Source organism: Galeopterus variegatus, unplaced genomic scaffold (genome assembly GCF_000696425.1).
Source record: "Galeopterus variegatus unplaced genomic scaffold, G_variegatus-3.0.2 Scaffold1241, whole genome shotgun sequence".
Taxonomy (NCBI): domain Eukaryota; kingdom Metazoa; phylum Chordata; class Mammalia; order Dermoptera; family Cynocephalidae; genus Galeopterus; species Galeopterus variegatus.
The window spans coordinates 77,028-103,893 of NW_007727352.1; the positions used below are offsets into that span (position 1 = coordinate 77,028).

Consider the following 26,866-nt stretch of genomic DNA (forward strand, 5'->3'; position numbering starts at 1 on the left):
TTCATCTGAATTTGTACCTTAGAAACGCTTATCAGTAAACACATGTGCTTTCATTTATTTTTACCCTCTTGGATATTAGATGTAAATCAGGTGGCCCCAATTCTTTATACTGGCAGCAAGCAAAGATTAGAAACCTCTTCCAGCAGGTCAAAGTTGACCCCCACACTTGTTTGGCTTGGTGGACATGAGTTTTGTTTTTTTTTAAACGTCATGTGAATGCTTTTTGCTAACACCGGACCCACTGTCCCCGATTGCCACAGATTAATGTTACTTTCCCCGAATCTGTAGGAAACGAAGTTTGTGACTTCTGGTTTTCTCCCTATAAGACCACTTTTCTGCAAATGTAAGATCTTTTAGGACAGAAACGCAATTATCTTTGTATTTTCCCCCACTCCCTATCAAGAGTTCCTAACCTAACCAGGCACAATCATTACACAAAGCGTGAGCTAGTTAACTTAATCGTCCTTGATGCTTTTTGCACCTCCAAACGGTAGAGGGCGAAAAAACCCCAGACGGCGCATTGGAAACCAATGAAGCTCTCTCCCGACGCGCATGTCTTTACGTAGACGTTAGGGGCAGAGCCATCGCGTGCGCGGTGACTGGCGGCGGCACTGGCGGCAGCTGGAGGAGTAATAGTGCGGGTCGTGGGCTTGGAGGAGTTCCGAGGCGGCGGTGGCGCCGGCGACGACGACGACAGGAGGAGCGGGCCCAGGGCTTGTCGCTCACCATGCCGACGGTGGAGGAGCTTTACCGCAACTATGGGATCCTAGCCGATGCCACGGAGCAAGTGGGCCAGGTGAGTCCCCGAGCGGCCTGCAGGGCCCGGAGCTCCGCGGCCTCTCGAAAACGCTATCCGCCGCGCCCCCCTCGCCGCGCGGGGTTGCTGCTTCGCGCTCCCGCGGACTCCCCGTCGCCACAGGCTATTTCGGAGGGGTAGGCTCCTTTCTGGAGTGTAGGCTCCGGTTTCACCAGGGAGCGCGCTGTCCCACGGGTCGCAGGCGTCTCTGCCCCCTTCGGCCAGCCTTTTTTCACCCGTGGCGTTTCTTCATTCAGCCCCTTCAGGCTCACGTTAATTCCTTCTGGAGCTTTGTCCTGTAGATTTCTAGGCAGTCTTTCTCCTCCGTTTAGATCGAGCTCAGTCCCTGGAAGATTAAATTGAGAGTTTTCCTCAAGAGGTCAAAGGTTGACTTTGGGGATGCTAACTCAATCTGCTATTGATTTAGAAAGAGTGCTTAGGATACAGAAGTTTGTAAACAGTGGAAGAGGGACCCTTTCGTCCGGACTTTGAGAGGTCGCAATTTCATTCGTTACGTTTCCTTAATACACTTTTTTTTTTTTGACCGGTAAGGGGATCGTAACCCTTGACTTGGTGTTGTCAGCACCACGCTCAGCCAGTGAGCGCCCCGGCCATCCCTATATAGGATCCGAACCCGCGGCCTTAGCCCTCCCAGCGCCGCACTCTCCCGAGGGAGCCACGGGGCGGCCCTTAATACACTTTTTTTTTTTTGACCGGTAAGGGGATCGTAACCCTTGACTTGGTGTTGTCAGCACCACGCTCAGCCAGTGAGCGCACCGGCCATCCCTATATAGGATCCGAACCCGCGGCCTTAGCCCTCCCAGCGCCGCACTCTCCCGAGGGAGCCACGGGGCGGCCCTTAATACACTTTTTGAGCTCCTATCCCGCGCTAGGCGCCTTGCTGGGTGCCTGAGGTACAGATACCAAGATCCGTGCTCTCCCGGAATGTACATTAGTGAGGGAGTCTAGTGATGAACAAGTAAAAAGGATAGATCTTGTGTCTTCAGTTAAAAAGTTTTGTGAAAAAAATAAAACAGTGTTATGCAGTTGGGAGGGGGGGTGCAGGGAGAGTTGTCTGGAAGAGCACTCTGCCTGTGTTCGTCCCAGATGGACAGTTTCTCAGCAGTGTTGAATTGTCCGAACAAGCCATTGGTTCTTCGTGTGAGTTTTAAGTACTGGAGTACAGTGAACTTGAGTCGAAATAAGTGGTTGGGTGTGTGTGTTCTTGGGAAGAGAACCATGCTCTCCTAGAGGTAATCCTGATCATTGTTTTAGAAATCCCATGCCATATCTTTTTAGGCCCTAGAACTTCATGTTATTCTTCCGCTTATGCATCCCGTGGAGTAGAAAGAGCAAGATCCTAGAGTCTAATAACATTAGTAAAGCCGTCAGTACCCTTACCGTCCACTTTTCTGGACGTGTGTAATTCAAGTAGAACCTTCTCTAAACCAAACCAAAAAAAAAACTTTTTGATGTTGGGACTTTGTTGTAGCTTAATCTAAAATAGTGATTTATTTATTAGAAGCTGCATCCTGGACCCAAACATGGCTTTACCTGGTACATCACTGACCTCTTGCATATTGGTTATGTTTTGGCAATCACGTCCACGAATTTTTTCTTTCAGAATATATCTGATGAATGTGGATCAAATTGTAATTGACTTTTTGCATTATATAAAAGGTAATTGGTTGAAGTCTATTGGCAATAACTGTCAAATTATTTGATGAAATTGATGCTTACTCATGGTAGAGAGTGTGATTCCTAGTTTGAATATGTTGTAATGTTCTAACTTTCCAAAGGGCTTGCTGTGTTTGGGATGCTACATCTCAGTTTAGATGCCTGTGTGGAGCCTATATTTAGGACTTAAATTTTACCTTTGATGGTCCTAGATCTGGCAAGGCTTTTTCTTCTCTCTTGTTAATTAAGACCTCAGAACACGAATTTGAAAGACTCCAATTACAGCAGCTTGGTATTAGGCACAGATCTGGACTTTAGAGCCCAGCACAACTGTGTTCAGGTCCTGGATCTGCTACTTAACTTGCTGTGTGGCCCTGGACAAATTATTTCACTTCTCCGAGCCCCGGTTTTCTCATCTGAAAAATAGGGATAGTGATAATACCTATTGTGATGCATGTACGCAAGGAATTACTCAGTTCCTGGTAGACTTTAAAGAAGTGTTGCTAATGATTCCTTTTTATTTGAATACGTATTTTTTTCTTGACAGGAAGAAGGGATGTTGTAAGCAGAGATTTTCGATTTTATTTTAGTCAATGTAAGGAGTTTCTTCAAATGGCTTTACAAAAGCTTTAAGTTTGAGTTAAAGGATATTAGATTTATAATACCTGCAAAAAGTAAGGATGTCAGAACTGTTTAATACTTTAATTTTATGAAGTCTGTCTGGAAGCTATGAGGCAAACCACAGGATTGTAAAGTGGTAGAGAAGTCAGCCATGATTTTTTTGAATCTTAGCATTAAAAGTGTATATACAGTTTTACATAATAACTTCTGAAGACTGATGTTTCTGCATTTCATGAGAAAGCTAACTGTATTCACAAAAATTTCTATTATTTAGCAGTTGATGTTCTGCTTGGTATATCAATAACTTCTTGTCCTACTTTATTTTTTTCACTTAACATAGTATTATCCATGAAAACGATTTTTATAAAGTAAATTTTGGTAATTTTATAATTCACTGGATGTTCATTAGTCATTCCTCTCTTGATGGCATGAAGTAAGCTCACATATCTAAAGTGCTTAGAGCATGCATTACACAGAATAAACACTATGCTGTGTACACATTTGGTATCAAGATTATAATTTTTCAGGTTTTCTTTAAGTTTTTAAAACTTTTATTCATGTATCCAAATAGAAGATGTATGTATAGCCTTTCCGTATTGATTAGTTATCTGTGGGCTTGATCAAAGCCGTTTAATAAGAGGTCTGGTTTAGAGTGTATAAGAAAGATTGGAAACTTGTTGATTCTTCCCATTATAAGTATCTGAGGGAGAGCACTTATGCATTTTTTTAAAAAAAGGAAACAAGGGCTTTCAACATATTGTCCTAATGTGTGACATTAGAATCTGTCTTAATCCAAAATTGGCTTGCTATATACAATGAATTGTTTTCTTCCGTACCCTAAAATACGAGGTAGAATTAAGCTGTGTTTCGTAACCTTCCTGGGATTGTTTAATTTCAGGAATGTTATTTTCTCTACGTTCTTCCAGGTGTTAATTGCAAACAATTTAATTTTTATGTTTGAGTAAATGTAACACAATTCTTTGAGAATTTTATGGTGTTCATTACAATACCATACTTTTTTAAGCATGATATAGTCACATAGCTATGGTCAGTAGCCACTAGAATAAAGAAATGTTGGTACACTAACAAGCTTATTATCTTTTTTTCACTAAAATTAGAATTATTCTTCTCCCTTCCCCAACTCACAAATAAAGTGGGGGTGGAGAAGAAGCAGAGGGTGGGGAAATAGGTGTCTAATTTATGCAGCAAAACTCCAAAAATAAGCCTTATTTCTTATCCTGAGTAAAAATTTAAAGTAGACTCAAATACATTTGTTATAGTTGTTTACTTAGCTTCCCATCCTTCAAAATTGTGTTTCTTTTCTTCTTTATTTTTTCAGCATAAAGATGCCTATCAAGTGATATTGGATGGTGTGAAGGGTGGTACCAAGGAAAAACGATTAGCAGCTCAATTCATTCCAAAATTCTTTAAACATTTTCCAGAATTGGCTGATTCTGCTATCAATGCACAGTTAGACCTCTGTGAGGATGAAGACGTGTCAGTAAGTTTGTGATTGATGGTTTTTAGTAAGTTTTCAAGTCTTTCTATGTTTGGCTGATTAATTGAAGTAGTAATCATGTCATTGCACAATAAAATACCACAATATGGTCTGGGATGTCACCATACCCAGCCTTGAATCTACATTTGAAAAAATGTATTAATTCTTTCACAATCTTTTACTTGTGAAAAATGTGTAGAATCACAGAATACTCTGTTTTGTTTAGCCATGATTCTCTGTTAAAAACAGGTGTGGATCGCATCTTTTTCATAGATTGTTATTCATCGTGCATATGAAATTACAGTTTTCAATCACCTTTTGCTTGTTTGGATATTTAAAGTATTAACAGTCTTCATTATAAAATAGTTTTAACATCATATATTTCGCATGGCAGAAAAATAATTAGTCTTTGTAATAATTGTATGTGATTGCTCGAATAAGAAGAAATAGTTTTTCCTTGGAATAGAATGAACTGTTAGTATTTCTGGCTGTTGATACAGGTTTCTAAGAATTTTCAACTGTTAGCTCCTGGCTTTTCAAATGAAATCGGTGAATCACTAACATTTCATGCAGAATTTGCTGGATATAAACTCCATATTTTTTTAATGTAAAACCTAATACTCCAAGATCAGTATTTGGAATTAAGCACACAAAACAAATCCACAAGTGTTGTATCAAGTAGTCAGTACTGAAAATTCTAAAATAAACAGTTACTGTGTATGACATTGCCTCAGTAGCCATTCTTAAGAAATACTATATTATATACTCAAAGGTATAAAACCCCTTTTGTTGTATATAATTAGTATATAAACAATTGTTTGTAATCTCAAATCTGTCTACCCTAGTCAGGAATTTTATGTAACGCCCCTTTCCACCACATTTTGTTTTATTTATTCTGTGAAACTTTTTTTTTTTTTTTTTTTTTAAAAGATGACCGGTAAGGGAATCTTAACTCTTGACTTGGTGTTGTCATCACCACGCTCAGCCAGCGAGCAAACCGGCCATCCTTATATGGGATCCGAACCCAGGGCCTTGGCGCTATCAGCACCGCACTCTCCCGAGTGAGCCACGGGCCGGCCCTTATTCTGTGAAACTTGACCATTAAATTAGAACAAATTATTTTTAAACTGCTAGAAATCTCATGCTTTAGATTTTTGTGACTCATATAACTCTAATTATGGTTTCTCTGTGGTGTTAGTTTTCTTTAAAAGGTGAGTTTATTGTTTTTAATGATGATGGCATTTGGTTAATTTTTTGTTTGAAATCATGCCCAGATTCGACGTCAAGCGATTAAAGAGCTGCCTCAATTTGCCACTGGTGAAAATCTTCCCCGTGTGGCAGATATACTAACCCAACTCTTGCAGACAGGTGAGGATTATTACCTTTTTATCTAAATATCTCTCTGAAATAGTGACTATGTTTACTTTCTTTGTGGGATGTTGTTGCTGAAGATCCTACCTCTGATGGAGGTTAAACTTCGTTCTTTCAGTAGTTTGAAGCTTATATCATGTAATTCCTGGTGTTTTCCTTGTTTTTAAGGCATAATGGTTGGATTCTGTTGGGAATTTTAAGGCATCATAATTTTTTCCCCCAATTTCCTGTAGGTTTATAATTGTACCATCATAACATAAAAGTCTTTTAGACATGCCAGCTAAGGTTCTCTACCCTTATAAGGAAGATATATCTTTGTGGTACTTGAGAGAATTGCTTGGTTATAAGTCTCCTGTCAATGTAATCTGTGAGAAACCATGTTGGGAGTCACATTTTTCTGTAAACTCTTGTATATACATTTTAAAAAATACGTGATTAAGTTTACTTTTGCCAAAAAAAACTATGTTGACTCTTAAGTTTGAAAATGAAGCAGGTGATATTTGTAATTTATATTCATTGTGCCACTTTTTCTCTACTTAGATGACTCTGCAGAATTTAACTTAGTGAACAATGCCCTATTAAGTATATTTAAGATGGATGCAAAAGGTAAGTTGTTATTGTGAATTGTGTTTGATGTCTTGAAAAATCTGGGAGCTTGGCATTACTTATTAAGAATAAAGTCTGGGGTTCTATTTCATAAAAATTCTGAAAATTGTCTCCAAAGCTCAAGATATTTGTGACTAGAAAAACCAGCAGAAATACAAATAGTTGCAAAGGCAGATTAAACTTTTCCATTATAAATCTGTTGGGAAACTCTTTTTGTCACTTTTAAAGAAATTCTTCCAGATTACTTGGATTTCATTTTGAATAGTGATAAAAAAGGAAAGTCATGCTCAAGCTGACACTGTGTCCATGAACAAAGCATGTGATCAATCTTATGGTTGGGGCTATGGATATTTCAAACTAACTTTAACCAGTATTGATTTTTCAGGGTGGTTTTTTTTTTGTTTTTTTTTTTTAAAAGATGACCGGTAAGGGGATCTTAACCCTTGACTTGGTGCTGTTAGCACCAGGCTCACCCAATGAGCTAACCGGCCATCCCTATATGGGATCCGAACCCGTGGCCTTGGTGTTATCAGCACCGCACTCTCCCTAGTGAGCCACAGGCCGGCCCCTTTCAGGGTGTTTTTTGTCTGAGAAGAAATACTATAAATTGAGTTAAATTTACAAATTTTGTTACACTGTAGAATTGACTTGGTACAGACAACTGTTTTGTTTTGCAGGGACTTTAGGTGGCTTGTTCAGCCAAATACTTCAAGGAGAAGACATTGTTAGAGAACGAGCAATTAAATTTCTTTCTACAAAACTTAAGACTTTACCAGATGAGGTCTTAACAAAGGAAGTAGAGGAGCTTATACTGACTGAATCCAAAAAGGTAAGTTTTGGTCATTAGGTAGTAGAAATTCTCTACAAGCAGAAGAACATACTTGAAATTGGCAGTATTCGTCAGTGCTATATGTGGCTTGTGTATAAAATATGTCCCATTAGAACCACAATAGAACTTCTTCAGGTTTTTCTTATATTGTATTTAGCATTTTGTTCACTTGCAATGATCAATCAGTGTTTTGATTTAAAGGGATGTAGTCACATTTAAATCCTTTAGGGTGTTATCCTCAAAATTTATGCAACCTTCAGGACTGTACAAATCGCCTCCTCCAGGAAACTTCTCCCTAATTCCTACCATTCTCTCCGATCTTAGGGTATTCTCTCATAGTATTCTGGATCATTGGAAGCTGAAATATATTATCACATTGAAATGATCTATTTTTTCCTCCTATTCATGACACAGTAAGCTCTTCAAGGGTGTGAGACCATGTCTCTTTGTCCTCCCAGCATCTAGCATAGTTATGAATACTGAGATTGGCAAGGTGTGTCACAATTAACTTTTCATGCATTTTATTTCATGCATTTTAAAGTGCCAAAGGTTGGGAATAATTAACTTTTTTTATATGTTTAAGAAGAGACGATGTTTTCTCTATAAAGTACCACTTACTTGCGTACTGATACAGTTTCTTTAGTAAGAGAAAAAGGAGAAGCTCTTCAACTGGGAATATCGGAATATTTTACCAGGCTAGTAACCTGGTAGAGTAGGTCATGATTACGAGTTCCTTTGGTCAGTGATCAGAAAGGTTTTGACTCACTGTTATGAAAGACTTTAAATAAGATTTGCGTGGTCTCCTATTTTGAGTACAATTGCTGTGTTTGTATGAATAAGGCTGCTTTTAAATATAGGAAATTGAAATCTGATTCAACAGTTTGCTACAGAATTTCTGAACTGTTTTATCGCCCCCAACAAGCCTTTTTAGACATTTTTTTCTTAATTGCTCTCCTATGAAATTTTAATGCCACAGGTATACTGTATATCTGTTTATGTACTGTACGTAAATTTGTGCTTTGTACGTAAAAAGTAAAATTTTCCACGAACCGATTTTTGCCCCCTTGGAGAGTGCATGGTTTACTCTGGAACTCAATTGACTGAAGCTAGAAGTTATCTTTTCATCAGTGTATTAGTCCATTTCTCTTGCTTATAATAAAAATACCTGGAATGTGTAATTTTTAAGAAAGCAAAATTTATTGTGTACAGTTTCAGAGGATAGAAGTTCAAAGTCCAGGGAACACATCTGGTGAAGGCTTTCTTTGGTGGTGACTTCAGTGATGGCAGGGTATCACAGTGCAAAATGGCAGAGCAGAGAGAGATAGCTTCTCATGCACTTTCCTTTTTAAAGCCCTCAGAACCACACCCACAACCACCATTACTAATCCATTCACTACAGCATGGTCCTACAATCTAATTACCTCTTCAAGGCCCCGCCTTTCAATTACATAATAATCAGTATTTCAGAAGCATTAATGTCAAACTGACTCAAGGAACTGAAATAAATTTGCTACTCGCTCTCATTGTTGATCTTTCTCATTCAAGTGATAAAGATATTGTTATTCTTTTTTTTTAAAGATGACCAGTAAGGGGATCTCAACCCTTGGCTTGGTATTGTCAGCACCACGCTCAGCCAGTGAGCAAACCGGCCATCCCTATATAGGATCCGAACCCGTGGCCTTGGTGTTATCAGCACCGCACTCTACCGAGTGAGCCACAGGCCGGCCCTAAGATATTGTTATTCTTAATTGTCTCTTTTCAGGTCCTAGAAGATGTGACTGGTGAAGAATTTGTTTTGTTCATGAAGATACTATCTGGGTTAAAAAGTTTACAGACAGTGAGTGGAAGACAGCAACTTGTAGAGTTGGTGGCTGAGCAGGCCGACCTAGAACAGACCTTCAATCCCTCGGATCCTGACTGCGTGGACAGGCTCTTACAGTGCACACGGCAGGCAGTGCCCCTCTTCTCTGTGAGCTCTTTGTTTTACATAGCTGGTATTTTGATCACTCTATTAGCTATATATATTTCTATAGATACTCACTTGAACATTCTTCTCAAACCCTTTCATAAAATTATTCTTAACACAATGGAGTGAACATTTACTTTATAGAGGCTGAGGTGGGGTTGGTGAAAACCCAAAACAGCAAGAAATTTCTTTAAAAGCTTGCTTAGAGACTTTTCAAGTCATGAGAATTTTGTATTCTATCTCCGGCTTTGTTTTCCCTGGCCGTGAGTCTCCTAGGATGTGCATTTAGTCTGAAAAACACAGTTTAAAGAATCTATCATTTTTGAGAAACGTGCAATCTGAAAATCTGACACTAAAGTGTTACACCAAGTTTGACCTGAAAATCAAGGAAGAGTTCAAAGATGTGTAGATGTCCCAGTGCTCCAGATGACTTTGCAAGAAAGACTATTGTCTATTGAGATTATTTCTAGGGTGCTCTGAGGTATGCACTTTATTATATTTTTAGTTGTCGTAAGTTGATGCTATCTAGGGTGCTCAGTTAGCATTTGTCATGATATTCTACTATAGTATTTGAGAGGATATTTCTTTTTTTTTTTTTTGACAACTCCATGTTCTTTGGATTTTTCTTACAGAAAAATGTCCATTCCACAAGGTTTGTGACTTATTTCTGTGAGCAGGTTCTCCCTAATCTCAGTACCTTGACTACCCCAGTGGAGGGTCTCGATATACAGTTGGAGGTAAGAGAAAATTTCTGCTTTTAGCACTGAAAAAGCGTTCTCATATTTTAACCAAAATGTAAACTACTAACTTATATCTGATTTCTAAGAGAGTAATTTAAATGCCTGGTGATGGCTACCCAGTAATCTCCTAGGCCAGGATTAATTGCACAGGGATGCTTTATGGATTTGATTAAAGTTTGCTGCAATGGGAAAGCACTGTCTCTATTCATTATTGCCAACCCCTACCTTTGTTGCCGTAATATTTTTAAATAAGGTGTTTAATTTATGACCATTTCCATCTCTGTCCATAATTGACAGAGCCAGATTTAAACCTGATTAACACAAAATATTCTTTATTCCTTTTCCTCCAATAGAATTGATTACTGTTCTGCCTTTGTATCTCAACTGTAATATACATATACATTTTTTCACAGCATCTGTAATATAACATTTATTTATAATCTCTCCCCACATTTAACCTGATTTATCTGTGTAGTTCCATAATCTAGTGCACAGCCTGATTCTGAAGAGCACTTAATAATAATCGTTGAATTGGGCTGAAATATACAAACGCACGTGCCATTTCTCTTATAGGTCTTTGGGAAAAAGGAGAGTCTCCCAGTGCACTGACATAGTTTGGTTCAAATGTCCTGGGATAGGCTCATCAAACTGAAATGGGTAAAGCAGGGATGAAACTTGAGAATAGTAGCAATTACCAATATTTTTAGCTAGTACCCAGATACTAAATTTAATAGCAAATGAGGTCTACCTTAAATGTTAGTAAATCTTTGCTGTTAACAGTTCTTCCTAAGTTCTTTATAGTACAAACTAAGTTAATGTACTTATCATTTTTGTGTTGTCATTCACACTGTCATATATTAACCTGTAGCAGAAAGTGTCATTGTGAATTCTTTTCTTTTTTTTTTTTAAAAGATGACCGGTAAGGGGATCTCAACCCTTGGCTTGGTGTTGTCAGCACCACGCTCAGCCAGTGAGCAAACCGGCCATCTCTATATAGGATCCGAACCCGTGGCCTTGGTGTTATCAGCACCGCACTCTACCGAGTGAGCCACAGGCCGGCCCTGTGAATTTTTTTCTTTACTTGTCACAGATATATTGGGAATCGTGAGATCTGGGTTTTAGGGTCTGCCCTTCCACTTACATTCACTGTGACTTTGACAAGTCACGTAATCTCTGACCTTGACTTTCCTCAACAGTAAAATGTAGGGCAGCATCTCTAAGGCTTTTTTTCCAGTTTAAACATCATTCTCTAAAAGCATAATTGAAAATCAGCAAAGCCTTAAAAAGTTTATCTAGAATCATTCTCATTTTACAGCCCTTGCTCATTCAAAAAATAGTAATAACAATGAATTGTGTGTTTTAGGTATTGAAATTGTTGGCAGAGATGAGTTCATTTTGTGGTGACATGGAGAAGCTAGAAACAAATTTAAGGAAACTTTTCGATAAGTTATTGGTAAGAACATTTTTCTTTCCTTATGGCATAGTCAGTGTATAAGCCCCAAAGTCTAATTTAGTATTAATTTCTAGGTTACGGAGAACCAGCTTTTGAAATTTAGATTAAACAATAATTTTAGCAGGTGTTATTAGCTGCATAGGCCACATGTTGTCTACTTTTTTACAATATCTGTTTTAATCTTAGTGTCTCTTCTGTTGATGCTTTGCATAAAGTATAATACAGGTCTCAGTGGATCTTTCTGTTATTCCCATATCAAATAATTTTATGTCTGTGTAAAAGAAATTAGTTCTGACTCTTCTGATTGTGCTAAATACTCTCAAAACTGAATTTAGCATTTCAAAAGGTCATTTGCTCCAGGCCATCATAACTGCCCAAGGTCAAGAAGCTTCAGCAGCTAGGAAATAAATTCTGTCATTTAAGTTATAATTGTGGAGAAAATAGGTTATCTGATAAAATCATTATCAACATCACCAAGTGATTTTCCTGCTGATGTGATCCAGTTGCATAACTAACATAGTGATAAGCATCGGCCCCTCGCATGAATTGGGTCATCCAACATCTGGTGTTCATCCAGATCTACTTGGTATTATATCACTGATATTGAATGTCTTTGGCAGCTCTTTGAATGTAAAGAGAGTCAGTACTTAAACATATGGACTAATGTCCAAAAAAGGTTTTTGGAGTTAGCATAATGTAGTTGTTAAGAACATCAACATTTGATGTCAAACCTAGGTTGAATCCATACCCTTCAGCTTATTCAACTTTGTAACCAAAGGAAAGTTACCTAAGCTCTCAGAATTTTAGTTCCTTCATCTGCATAAATGGCCTAATAAATGTTGGCTACTTAATTTTCATTATTAGTAGTACCAGCTGCAACATTAATTAATATGGAGAGTTGACAGGTTAGTGCGTTGATCCAATAGGTAAAAGTGAAATCTTTCTCAAGTTTCTGTTTTTGGTAGTTTTTAATGTTTCATGTCTTAAAATCATGCCCTATAATTATTTGAGTGTATGTTTATAATTAGAGTACTTAGAGCAGATTGCAAACATTTGTGTATTTTCATCTTTTAGGAGTACATGCCTCTCCCTCCAGAAGAAGCAGAAAATGGGGAGAATGCTGGTAATGAAGAACCCAAGCTGCAGTTCAGTTATGTGGAATGTTTGTTGTATAGCTTTCACCAGTTGGGCCGAAAACTTCCAGATTTCTTAACAGCCAAATTGAATGCAGAAAAGCTGAAAGATTTCAAAATCAGGTATGTATGATTGAGGTGATTCGATCTTTGGCACAGGTTATGGCTATCTTGAAGCTCCCTGGCTTTTGTGAATTGCTAATTAACAAATATTTCTTCATTTAGGCTGCAGTACTTTGCACGGGGCCTGCAGGTTTATATCAGGCAACTTCGCTTGGCACTCCAGGGTAAAACGGGCGAGGCCTTAAAAACAGAAGAGGTGAGAATATTGGCACACTTCTTATAAACTGCCAGTTCCATACCAAACTATGTAGGTTGGGGTTGGGATTTTTGGTTTTCCCTGATCTTACCTAATTTAATCAGTCTTCATCCCATTCCTAATGAAGTAAGTCTTCCTGTAACTTAAAGTAATTTCTTTTAAAATAATTCCTGTGTGCATCTGACTATGGCCTATCCCTCATTCATTTTTCAGGCAAATTGTAGATAACACTTTAACGTTCTGTCCTTTGCAGGAAACATAAAGGTTATTTGCTTTGCCATCTCTAGACTTGTTTAGAATCAAGAAATAGGAACAAACATTATTTATAGATTTAAACCAAAGAATTCTCTAATTGTAGAAAGGATTCTGAAAGAGAAATATTGTTGCTCTAGTTCTATGTTGGAGTGGAATATGCCACACAGAAATTATTGGCATTTTAATTTAATTTGTTTTCCCTCTACAGAACAAAATTAAAGTGGTTGCATTGAAAATAACAAACAATATCAATGTTTTAATCAAGGTAAGTCTTCCTTTCTTATCTAACTGTCACAGCTAGCTAGAAAGTCAGGGCAAGAGGTTTTCCATGTGTTTTAGGTCTGTAATGGTACTGTTTTAAGGGAAGATGTCATCTCATGTCCAATGTTTGGCCTTTTGAAGCTTTCTACTTTTTATAATACCAAGTGACATTTCTGCAGCTATCATAAAATAATACATTGTTTTACTTATTTAAAAGTTTTGTAGAAGATTCTGCAAACAAAAAGAGGCATGCAAATTCCTCTGGCCCAGAGCATTTGGAACAGATAGATTTGGACTCACAAATTTGAGTGACTTAAGTTCTGGTGTTTTTAATGCTGTTAGGTCCTTTTGAATGGCCAGTAGAACCCTGCTTTGCTTACTCTAAGAATGCCCATGTACGTAGCACATGAAATGTCTTCCTGTGGTCTTTTCTGTAGACTTGTTTATGTAATAAACTGAGAACATTCTATGCTGTAGGCTAGGGTGTACCTTACCATTCAGCTGTAATTACCCTTCAGTTGTGTTTACTCTTCCCAAGTATCTACTAGCCTAAACAAAAAACTAAAGAATCACAAAGTAGTCATTACTTGTTACTACAACTTAATGGTATTGTGGCCACAGTGGGGAAAGAAATGAAATTGCTAATGAATTTGTAACAACTAGAGCACAAAGCCTAACAGTAGCAAAATTGAGACTAGTATGCCTTAAAGCTAATCTGGTAAAAATCCTATGGAAAAATTAATTACTTTTTACCAAAAGAGAGAGAGGGAAGCTTTTCAGAGAAAGCAACAGTGAATTAGACATTGAGGAATGAGTGTCATATTGCCAAGTAGAAAAGTGAAAAGACATTAAAACCAGGAGATAATACCAACTCATGATTCCTAAGGAAAATTTTACAATAGCCACCATTTATTAAAAATCTTAAATATAATTAATAATCTAAATAGTAAATCCATATATTAAAATGTGAACTGATGATACAAGTCTATGTTAAAGAACATTTTATCTTTTTTTTGCAGCTGGCTGGTATGCTAAGAACATTTTAAACTTAGGAAGTACTGTGACACCTACGCACATAAATGAGAAAGTTTCCTATTTGGGAAACCATAAGTGATCTAAAAGATGACTGTAGTAGGAAGATGTATGGGAAAGAGATGAATTGGGGTCAGCAACCTATGTGTAGGGTCCTTTGAGAATATAGGAATAAACTCGGTTTCTCCACTAATACTCTCATAACACACTTTTGACACCAGATGTGTGGTTGAGGGCTCAGTCCCACAAGACTGCCTCTGACTTCTGATGCCAATGGCAAGCCCCAGGTGTTTTACCTGTCCTGACCGGCAGGCTATAAATCAGGGTTTCCAGAACCCCCATCTCGGGTTTAATTAATTTGCTAGAGCAGCTCACAGAACTCAGGGAAACATTTTATCAGTCCATTATAAAGGATATTTTAAAGGATACAAATGAACAGCCAGATGAAAAGATAGTCATACATAGGGGAAGGTCTGGAAGGGTTCCTAGTGCAGGAGATTCCTGCCCCTGGAGTTGGAGTGCAACACCCTCCCGACATGTGGATGTTCTTGTTCGCCTTCCTGGAATTTCCCCCTCACTCAGTCCTTTTGGGTTTGTGTGGAGGCTCATATGTAGGTATGATTAAATCATTGACCATTGGTGATCAACAGGCTTCAGCTGCTCTTCTCTCCCCAGAGGTTAGGAGTGGGGCTGTGACTTCCTACCCTCTGAGAACAAGGTTGGTTCTCCTACCAACCAGCCCCCATCATGTGGTTATCTAGGGACTTTCCAGAAAGTACTTTGTATGTGTTTGAAAGGGGTTTGTTATAAATAACAAAAGACTGACTTTTATCTTTATGCTTTGGAGCTGTTCTGGAGCTGTTTCTGGAATCAAGGATAAAAGGCCAACTATGTTAACAAAAGATACTCATCGCTCTAGTTATGTAGGAAAATAAAAGGATTGTAGAGGCTGTGAGCCAGGAACCCTGGATGCAAATCAAAATATATGTATCATAATATCACAGGTGCCTTATCAGAAAATCCTGAAATATTAAAGTTGGTTAGGAGTGTGTGACATGATCAATTTTTTTGTTTTAGGGAAATCACAGGAAAAACTGGTGTGCTTTGGTCCATTCTTGGCATTTTTCACAATCTTTGTTTCTACCAAGGCAGACTCATCTAATTCCACAACTTGCCTTCTCTTCTGTTTTATTTTTTGTTTGTTTGGGGTTTTTCTGCTTTTTTTCTCTTCTATTTTAATGAATTCCCAAACGGTAACCTGATTTCCCATTGTCACCTGAGATTTAACATGTTTAAAATTAAAGCCTTACCCCTTCCTCTTCATGTGGTCCCTTTCTCAGTGGATAACATTATCACATGCTGAATCATTCTAGCTAAAAACTTCAAACATTTTTGATTCAAAGCACATTATATTGGCCAATTCCCTACATTGATCTGACACACTAGATTTAAGTTTTATATAGTAGAAGGTGGTTTTTATTAGTATACTCATTTTAACTGGCGAAAAAGTTTACTTTATCAAATTTACATATATTTAAAAATTAGAGTAAAGATAGTAAGAAATGTTTGGCAAAATACTAAAAATAAATGTGTTTAGTAATCCTTCCAGAGTTTTTAGGATATTATGAGGTTAGATTATTTCAATTCAGATTATTTTAACATTTAAATCCAGCAAACACTTGCATTTCTATCCCATATTTATAGCATAGAATTTAAATCTTACTAGTATTTTCCTCATTGGTAATTTATAGATATTTGACGGGGGAAAACGTGATTAGCCAGGGCTTTAGTTTCATCCTGATTTTGAACCACTTAAAAAGTTTGTAAAAACAAACACATATTACCCAGCTACATAGAGCTGACTGGTTAGCTTAGTTGGTTAGAGCATGGTCCTGCTAATACCAAGGTCCAGGGTTTGATCCCTGTACTGGCCACCACAAAAGGAAAAAAAAAAAAATGCATATTGCACAATTGTATTTTCCTTAAAGCACTTAGGTGACTGCATCTATGCAAAAGAAAATACCTATTTGTTGCCTTAGTTCTTAGTTTATTAAAGTTGATAAATATTGATATTTTATCTGAAACTTGAAATGACATTTAGGAAAAAATAGTTGCAGTTTGTGAGGTGCACAAAATTATGTTAATAAGGTAATAGGTCCTATTCGTAAACAAAATTGTTCTGTTTACTTTTCTGTTGCAGTTTTATGTAGTTCCTTATTTTAGTCACCGGCACAAGAGCAAGAAGGATAAATTAAAGCTCTCCCTCCTAAAATTAATCTTTAAGATGTATTTGCCTTTTTCCTAGCCTCACCACTACTCCCCTGCCACCAGCAAATACATTAGAAGTCTTGTCTCATTTTGTCTCTCCAGGATCTCTTCCACATTCCTCCTTCTTATAAGAGCACGGTAACTTTATCCTGGAAACCTGTACAGAAGGTTGAGATTGGGTAAGAAATATATTTAAAAGGGATTTGAGTGTAATCTGAATTCAGTTGTTACATTTGCTATACAAAAAGGTACATTATTATAGTTAAATGATTCTTAATAAGACATTAAAATATGACTATTATGAGTATGACTTAAAATACGAACTCTAATTTCCAATATTTGTAAAATAAACTGGTAAAATACAACCCTGGAACTTTCTGGCTTGTTTGTATTTCTATAGCATGACTAGACTTTTCTGACAAGTTTTATAAAATGAGTCACTTGCACTTAAGTCTATGAAGCTACATATTTCAAATTTTTTTTTTTTTTTTTTAAAAAGATGACCGGTAAGGGGATCTTAACCCTTGGCTTGGTGTTGTCAGCACCACGCTCAGCCAGTGAGCGAACCGGCCATCCCTATATGGGATCCAAACCCGGGGCCTTGGTGTTATCAGCACCGCACTCTACCGAGTGAGCCACGGGCCGGCCCCGTATTTCAAATTATTTTAAAGCCTTGTTTTTTTTGTTTTTTTTTTTTAAAGATGACCGGTAAGGGGATCTTAACCCTTGACTTGGTGTTGTCAGCACCACGCTCAGCCAGTGAGCGAACCGGCCATCCCTATATGGGATCCGAACCCGGGGCCTTGGTGTTATCAGCACCGCACTCTCCCGAGTGAGCCACGGGCCGACCCTTAAAGCCTTGTAAATGCCCTCTGACAGTGTCTGCATAACGAAGTTACACTTAATTTGATGACATTAAACGTTATTTCCTTTTTTCCAATATGATTATCCTCTTTAGGAAGTCTTTCATAGCCCATATGCTAAATTATAAATGTATTGATAGTTTTTGGCATAATAGAATGTTTTTTAATTGCTGTTCTTTCTACTGTTACAGACAAAAGAGAGCTAGTGAAGATACAACTTCAGGTTCACCACCCAAGAAATCTACAGCAGGACCAAAAAGGGATGCCAGGCAGATTTATAATCCTCCCAGTGGGAAATACAGCAGCAATTTGAGCAGCTTTAATTATGGTGAGCGTTTCCGTTTGGGTACAAGCAATGTGAGAGATGAGGCAGAAATTGTGTTGTACTTGATTTTAATTATTAGTTATATAAGTATCATAGCTCTGTCAGGTGACTTTTCTGAGTTAACTTGGGGAACTAGAGTTGTTGGGGAAACAGCTTACCCCGTTCCTCTCTAACTCACCGTATGAACTCACTGAATTGAACATGCAACACTGAGCACTTAAAAAAGAAAAATACGCGTTTTGTATTCAGAGGAACCAATAGAAAAAAGAAAGGAAGTCAGCATAAACCATCCATTTCTTGTTTTCCCAGTTGTAGCTTCAAGGCAAGACATTCTGTGCATTCTCCCTCAGGGAAGGGGGTATAGCTTCTGGCAGATATAGTATTATTGATCTTTCCCAGACATTTCAGCCTGTGGCTTGCCCTCTCATCTTCTGTAACTGTTTGAAAAGGAAATGTCGTGGGAGTGGAGTCAGATGTTCAAGCATCATGTGGCAAGGAGTAGGTGTTCTATTGCAGTCTCTCCCTCCGCCCAGAGTGCAGTCCTCCTATCAGTGCTTCCCACTCCCCCTTAGCCATTAGAGCCAGGAGAGCTGCCTACCAGTCCATTCTCTCTCAGGGCTGTTGAATCATTGAATCAGAAGTGAAGTTTATCTCTCATTGGCTTATTTCCTCAAGAATTCTTTTTTAAAAGAACGGACAGAAATACAGCTCAAGGATCAGCCCGTGGCTCACTTGGGTGAGTGTGGTGCTGATAACACCAAGGCCACGGGTTCAGAGCCCTATATAGGGATGTCCGGTTAGCTCACTTGGGAAAGCGTGGTGCTGACAACACCAAGTCAAGGGTTAAGATCCCCTTACTGGTCATCTTTTAAAAAAAAGAAAGAAAGAAAGAAATACCAGCTCAGCTTCTTGTTTAGGAAGACAAAGTTTTATAATACTGACAACCACACATGCTTGTGGTTTGATTACCAGTCAGAATTAAGTCTGGAGTATTTTTTTAGAAGTACATTCTGAACCATATACTCTGTGTTTCTATTTATAAGTTAATTGTGACATTAAGTAAATTCCTCCTACAATAGCTGAATTCATCTAATGTCTGAGCAAATAGATTATAGAAAGCCAATTTTAGACTGAAATGAACCCTTCTACTGCAGTCATAGTATTTGAGACAACTTTAGTGTAGGATAGATAACTGAAATCATTCACTTAAATAACAATTTGTAAGTATGCATCTCTTCACCTCTTTCCTTATCTGAAAAATGAGGATAACAGCTCCTACAAGCTTCAAATAAGAATATTTGTGAAAGCATTTTGTAAATCGAAAGGATTCTGTTACTTGGTTGCACCAAATATTGTCATTTGTCACTTGTATCATGTAATGTGTTGTCTAATAGTGCCATTCTTGAAATCAGCAGTTATCTCAGATGCTAGAATGTGGTTTAAATGAAAGCAATCAGGTGCTATGGCAATACATAAAAGAATTGTATTCCTTTTCACTTGGGCAGGTCAATTACTTTTGAGTTTCTGTGAGGATTCTGTCCGACAAAACTCATTATCTGCCTGATAGCAAAATCAGGTGACATAATGCACCTGGAAAAGAGATGTGAAAAATGTAATGCTAGCTGGCTGGTTAGCTCAGCTGGTTTGAGTGCAGTGTTATAACACCAAAGTCAAAGGTTCAGACCCCCTTACCAGCCAGCTGCCAAATAAGAAAAAAGAAAATTGTAACACCTTAGATTGTATGTGACTTTTTCAAAAAACAAAAAATTATCAATGTGAAAGATATAAGCAAAGTTTTACTCACGACAAGAATCCAGGAGTCACAACTTCAGTTCTCAGTCTTCAGAGTAACAGAAGGGCAAAGTAACATACAAAGGAAACCAAACTCTGATTCTTATTAGAAAGTAAGAACAAATTTCTGCTAGCATTTTACATTTTGGAGTTTAATATGATCAGGTTGTAGGCATTTTCACAATAACAATTTAAAGAGTTTTCTTAACTTTGAAAACAGTTCTCAGTATCCAAGCTTATTGCTTTACTAACCAGAGTCTGTTTTTTGCTTTACAGACATGGGATTGGTTCCTACAAATTAGTTCAACTTCCTGGTGCATTTTCATTTAAATTACTCATAAACACATATCCATGTTTAGTTTTCCTTTCTGCACACAAAGTTCCCTAGTAATCCAGAAGTACTAAACTGTATATTTTGTGACTTGTGTTCTTCACCTTTTACCTTTTCAGAATATAAAAATAATACTTAAAGTATAATTTTAACTGGGAGCAGTTTTTTTAAAAAAAGTTAATAACATAGGCTTGGAACGATTGGAAAGATCATGAAAATGCAGAATGCTCCCTTAGGATAAAACTTGGTGAATCCTTATACTGTATAAATGGCTACATCAGTTGGTGATCAGAAAGAAATAGTCAGGGGCCGGCCCGGTGGCGCACTGCTACAGTGCGCCGCTTGGGAAGCGCGGCAGCGCTCCCGCCAAGGGTTCGGATCCCACATACAGACCGGTTCCCGCTCACTGGCTGAGCGAGGGGCGGGCGCAGCGCCGAGGGTTGCAATCCCGTTGCCGGTCCCGGTCCGGTGTGGGCGCAACACTGAGGGTTGCGGTCCGTTGCCGGACATAAAAAAAGACAAAAAAAAAAGAAAGAAAGAAATAGTCAGTACAGGAAAGATAACCACATCAAATAAATAATGCCTTCACACCATGTATTTAATATACTCATTAGATGAAGCTAAACAATTGAGGTTAACCCTGTTCTTCATATTAAAAAAAAACTGAAGTGGATTTTAGTAGTCTGTTAGCTATGGCTAACTAATATCTTAGAAGGTGTTAATTTAAGCATGTTGATGTTAAAGTAGCAGAAAAATGAACATTTTATCGGGAGTATGGTGGGGGAAATGTGCAGACATCTGCATAGATAGGTCCAAATCTAAGCAGTCAAAAATGCTGAGTTAAAGCTGACATAAAGGCTACTACACTCCCTGAATGTACCCACAGTCACAGGGGTTCTGTCAGAGAGACCACCTCTGATTTTCTGAATGTGTTCACTAACGTAATAAACATGATGATTTCATTTTAAAATGGTTTGCATACCAGTCAACTTATAGAAATATGTTATGGCATAAGACATGACTTCAAACCATATGCCATTCTGTTATACTATTAACTTGGCTAAACTGAGAAATGGTCTAGTTACTTTTCTGTCTCAGAATTGAATTACTTTTTCTTCTGGGGGGGGGGGGACATCAAAACACTACCCTAATAAGACATAATGCCAAAAAAAAAATTATTAAAATTGACTTAAAAGGTATTTTTCAAGCCTCCAAAATTGTGCATCAAAAACAGCAAAACCAAGTTTTTTTTATTGCTGCAATGGGTAAGTTTGAAAGTTCAGTGAAGAGCTTTGATCTCATTTACATATGATGAAAAGTCCAGCCTTGCTGATAACTTCAGTCAGTTTTCTTCACTGGAAAGACTCTTCGAGAAATATTTCTCTGGGGTTCTAAAAGTGACTAACCAATGGATCAAAGAAAAGACTCTTTTATTCTACAATGTGACACAAGTGACTTGAACTTTCAACAAAAGATATGCTTAATCTATACCAGTACACAAACATTGTGTATATACATACATACATCTATATATCACCTTTTAGGCAGCACTCTGGGAAGCTCACATACCTGATAAAACAGTAAAAAGAAGCTGTTGGCATTCAGATATACACTTATGTGAATTCAGTTGTTTGAAATATTGTTACCAAAACAAAAAAATTACCTATTTATTGCATTTGAAAGGGACATTTTTCAGCCTACTTTGATTTTTCAAAATTGATCATTGATAGAGATTTTGCATATATGGCCCTAACTTTTGAAGACCAATGACATTTTTATTAATTCCATATTAAGTGTAGACACTTTATATAGTTTCATTAATTATCTTTGGTAGCAATAGGAACCAAAATAAAGGACTAAGAAGTATAGTTATCCTAATGTCACCCTGAAACAACTTTGTTAATAGGATACATTTAATTGAGTGCCTACTATGAGTGTATTTGGTGCCTTTCCATGTGTGCTTCAGTATATACATTGCCCTGGTTTTATGTACAGAATGAGTTTATAGACAGACTAGCAGAATAACGTTTCCACTTTTAAAGGGCCTACAGCTACATTCAGAGCTAAAGGCTACATTTCTTCTGTGTTTGCCATGCTACAAAGTCCTGAGCAAGACCTAAACCCTTGTTCGCTTTTTCGTAGAGCAGAGAGGAGCCTTCAGGGGAAGTAGAGGTGGCCGAGGTTGGGGAGCACGAGGAAATCGTAGTCGGGGAAGACTCTACTGAATACGACATCACATTCTACAGCGTTGTCACGAGCTTAACATACTTAAAATCTACTACTCATTGGATTGCCAGGGATGCCCCTTTAAAAGGACTGCTGCCTTCAGCTAAAAACGTAATGTTCTTTATACCTTTGTATGTATGATCTACTTTTGTAACAGACCATGGTTGTGTCTAAGGTAAAACCACAGCGATATTTTTGGATGCTTTGTCCACAGTCTTGATTTGTTTTTGCAATATCATTATTCAGACTTCATATGGTGAATCTTTTACTTTTTAACATCTTGATAATTTGTTATTGAGAGCTATTCAAGTCTAAAATGTAATAAATTCAGTCTAGTTCTGAAAGCTAGTAAAGATCATCAGTTTTGCGAGGTTACTGATGTTTCTCTCCCGTCTTAGTTTTTTGCCCAATATATGGAGAAGAGTAACGGTCAGTCTTAACATTTTATTTTTACAATTTTTTAAGAAAGCTACTAGGCAGTGGTGCAGCATTCCTACCTAGTGGCATAAAAGCAAAATACTTACCAGCTTTCTTAAGATGTAGAAATGACGTTACATTTTTAGGAGGAAGTAAGTTGCTTTTGCACTGCTTACTTTATTCTTCTCCATATATTCTGATACAAACTTTTGAATATGGGATCTTACTATTTGAATAGAAATGTGTATGTATAATATACATACATACATAAGCATATATATGTGAGTGTGTGTATATATATGCATGCTGTGGAACTTGATTACACAACATATATCATTTTTTGAAATTCCAGGAACGGGTAGTCTTTGACACGGTGATTATCCCTTTGAGGCTGAATCTATTATTAACTTGTTATCTAGGTTTTTACTCCCTGTAGTAAGGGATTTTGAGTCAGTTGCACTTATCTGATTATTGTTATTTAAAACTAAAAATAAACAAAGGCTGCATTTTCACAGATAAATGTGGAGATCCCTATTGGTGAAATACAGCCAAAATATTGAATCTGATGTACATATAGGTTTCTACAGGATGAGATAGTATAATTTAGAATTTGGAGATTTAATAACCAGGGCTACCCAGGAAAAGTGACTTGATAACATGGTACCAATAAGTAAGGGATGCTCTCTCCGTTTGCTTTTGCCACTTTCAAGATTTTAACTTCTCAGGTTGTTAATCAAATTTATTGTATAAGTTAGCCAATAGAATCTTTAGGTTTAAACAACAGATGGGGGGTTTGTGGAGTGTTTAATGTCATGGGCATTTTTAGTAGCATAGACCCTTTGCTCTGCATTTTGAATGTTTCATATATTTTTGTTCCACAGTTAATCTTACTTCCCCAAGTTGGGTATTCAAATCAAATGCCTGGTTTGATTTGATTTAGTAGTTTGATGTATTTTTTGAGGAATAGTGTGTTATTCCAATGCAGGTGTCTTCATTACCATTACCTCTACACTGGGAAAAAAGCAAAACCCCTTTATTAGAATTACTGCACATATTTATGGGAAAAATAATTTCTAAAAGGCTAAAATGATACAAGTGAGCAAAAGAAATTGGTCAGCTTGACTATGGAGTGGTGGCAATAATCTCTAAACATTCCAAAAGACTGAGCTGAACCTGAGCTCCCTTGGAATCTGAACATAGGAACATGGAATTGCCATTTATTTGAAAACTGACCAGCTAGTGTGGACCTGCTTATATAAATTTGAACATGAGTGTAATTTTTCCTCTTTTTCTTTTTTTGAGCGTATTTCTAAGGTCAAAGCTGAGCAGAAGGGACTTTACTTTTTCAAGTTTGATACTGAGTTGACTGTTCCTTCCCTTAACACATTGCTGTTCCCCTTCCCTTTACTAAGGCAATAGTGCACAACTTAGGTTAGTTTTGCTTCAGAAATTTGAATGAAAAACTTCATGCCTGGATTTTTTTTCTTTTACAAGACACCTGTTTATCATCTTGTTTAAATGTAAATGTTCCCATATGCTTTTGAAATAAATTTCCTTTTGTAATTTTGTTTTGTGTCTTGATGTGTTGTAATTATGGTAACTTCAGATTCCTGGATAGTCAAGGTTCTGCAGAAAGACAGAACCAATAGGACATGTATATAGATATGGACTTATTAGAGGAATTGGGTCATGCAATTATAGAGGCTGAGAAGTCCCACCATAGACCATCTGCAAGCTGGAGACCCTCAAATGCTGGTAACATGGCTCAGTCTGAGGCCAAAGATGAGAGCCTGGAGGTGCCACTCATATAAGACCTCAAACCCAAGGGCTGAAGAGCCTGGAGTTCTGATGTCACAGGAGAGAAGAATGTGTCCCAGTTCCAGCAGATATATTCGCCTTTTCCTCTTTTTTTTTTTTTTTTCTCGGCCCCCAGCAGATTGGATGGTGTTAACCATCCATTGAGGGCAGATCTTTCCCACCTAGTCCACTCAGGTTCACATGCTAATTCAGGAAATGCCCTCACAGACACACCCAAAAATAATACTTTACTATGTTTCTGTGTATTCCTTAATCTAGTCAGGTTGGCATCTAAAATTGACCATCACACTAATATAATCTTCCGAAAAAAGGATTTGTTTCTTTTTATCAAAGCAAAACATCAGATACTTACCAAATATGTAAAGCAAGTTGGAACTTGTTACTTTAACTACCAGTCTTTATTAAAAAGTCTTCCTGAAGTAGCCTAAAGATGGCTAGGCATGTTTGAAAGTTAAGGTTTAAGTGGATCGGGACAAGGTAACTAAATTCCCTTGCTGATCACATCCAGTCCTCTGGCTTTAAATACCATCTATATGCTAAGGACTACCAAATGTATATGTTCATTATTTCTTGCCTGGAGTTTCATAATAACCTAAGTGATCTCCCTGCTATCACACTTAACTCTACAATCTGTTCTAGAAACAGCAGCAAAGAGACATCCACTCTTCTACTCATAGCTGTTCAATGGCTCCCTAAATTCAGAATAGAAATCAGAAACATTACCATGGCTTTTTATTTCTGCCTTTCTTCCTCCTAATCACTCTGCCCCAGCCAGTTTGCTTCAATCATGCCAGGTAAAGACACTAATGCCTTAGAGCTTTTGCACCAGCTGTTCCCTCTGGCCACTGTTTTAATTTCATATCTAATTCATCTCTTTCAAATTCTCAAAAGATCACATCCTCAAAGAATCCAATCTAATACTGCAATACTTCTTCCTACCTCTGCAAGACTCCAGATCACACTTAACCTACTATATGTTCTCTGCAGTATTTACCAACTTCTGTGTTATTTATTGTCTCTCACTACTAGAATATAATGTGGCAAAAATACCACAACGGTAGGGATTTTTGTGGTTTTTTTTTTTTTTTTGCTCACTAGTAATCCCAAGCATCTACAGCAGCACTTTGTACATAGTAAGCTTTCAATACATAATAAGTTGAAGGCACTGTTTTGGCCTTGGGGTAGAGTGGTAAACAAGACAGGCAAACTCTCATGGAGTTTATATTCTATTATGCAGAGCCCAACAAATTTAAGGCACCCTGAAGCATTCTAATGTGTGAGAGAGGTAGCATAGAATGGTCAGAAGAAGCTTCTGAGTTCATTTGAGCTGAGACCAGGAGGATGATATTGAGCCAGTCTAGTGAAAATCTCAAGTAAAATCATTTAAGATGGAGGCAAAACTTGTAGGACACTTGGCTTTTAAGAAAATGCCATACTGGGCCTGCCTGGTGGTGCACTGGAGAGTGGCGCACTGGAGAGTGCGCCGCTTGGGAGTGCGGCGGCGCTCCCGCCGAGGGTTCGGATCCCATGTGGAGACCGGTTCCTGCTCACTGGCTGAGCGCGGTGCGGGCACAACACCGAGGGTTGCGATCCCGTTGCCGGTCCCCGGTATGGGCGTGACACTGAGGGTTGCGATCCCGTTACCGGTCAGTAAAAAAGACAAAAAGGAAAAAAAAAAAAAAGGAAAATGCCATACTGTAACATGGCATGTTTCCTCTGGAAAATCATTGTTCCCTGATTCTGCCCATTCATCTAGCTAACTGATTCATCCTTCAGGTCAGGCTAGATTTCACTCTCTCTAGGAAGCCTTTCCTCTCTAGTTGGTTACAGGACCACCTACATGTGTGTTCCCTCAGCTTTCAGCTAGCCTCCCATTTTTAGAAATTATAGGAGGAACTCAAATAAGGACTGGGTGGACAGAAAACAGCAGGTGGGATTTCATTATAAACTTAGACCAATAAGAAATCTAACATCAATAAAAACCTAAGAAATTGTAGCTTTATTCCTAGAAGTTGTAGGTTTGTTCACTAAAACCACTAACAAAACGAAGTAAATCTCTAGTCATCATGGCGTGGTCCACGCCATGGCAGTATCCTAAAGGAGTCAGCTTGGGCTGCCCTCTCCAAGTTGGCAAGGCCGCTGGAGGGAGAGCTGCTGGCAAAGCCGCAGCTACGAGCACTTGCTGCAACCAGAAGGGCTGTCTGCCTCGGCTTTGTGGCTTTTGCCTTCTCTTTCGATATTTTGGTTAGCGTGGCAGTTCTCTAAATTCC

General features: G+C 38.0%; 1 protein-coding gene across 3 annotated transcripts; it reads left to right on the plus strand.

Annotated features, from left to right (window-relative positions):
• The first annotated feature begins 579 nt into the window (after nt 1–579).
• On the plus strand, nt 580–24,321 carry API5 (apoptosis inhibitor 5). 3 transcript variants are annotated; one of them, XM_008575807.1, is made up of 14 exons: nt 580–796; nt 4,434–4,595; nt 5,867–5,960; nt 6,504–6,569; nt 7,247–7,398; nt 9,161–9,367; nt 9,997–10,101; nt 11,468–11,557; nt 12,632–12,813; nt 12,916–13,009; nt 13,473–13,529; nt 16,928–17,004; nt 17,880–18,016; nt 22,283–24,321. In XM_008575807.1, the coding sequence occupies exons 1-14, from the start codon at nt 728–730 to the stop codon at nt 22,303–22,305; spliced, it is 1,515 nt and encodes a 504-aa protein (XP_008574029.1). In that variant the 5' UTR covers nt 580–727; the 3' UTR covers nt 22,306–24,321. The 3 variants fall into 3 exon arrangements, with proteins under 3 accessions (XP_008574029.1, XP_008574026.1, XP_008574027.1); XM_008575804.1 differs by having other exon boundaries at nt 595–796; nt 22,278–24,321; XM_008575805.1 differs by having other exon boundaries at nt 629–796; nt 7,256–7,398; nt 22,278–24,321.
• Nucleotides 24,322–26,866: the final 2,545 nt, after the last annotated feature.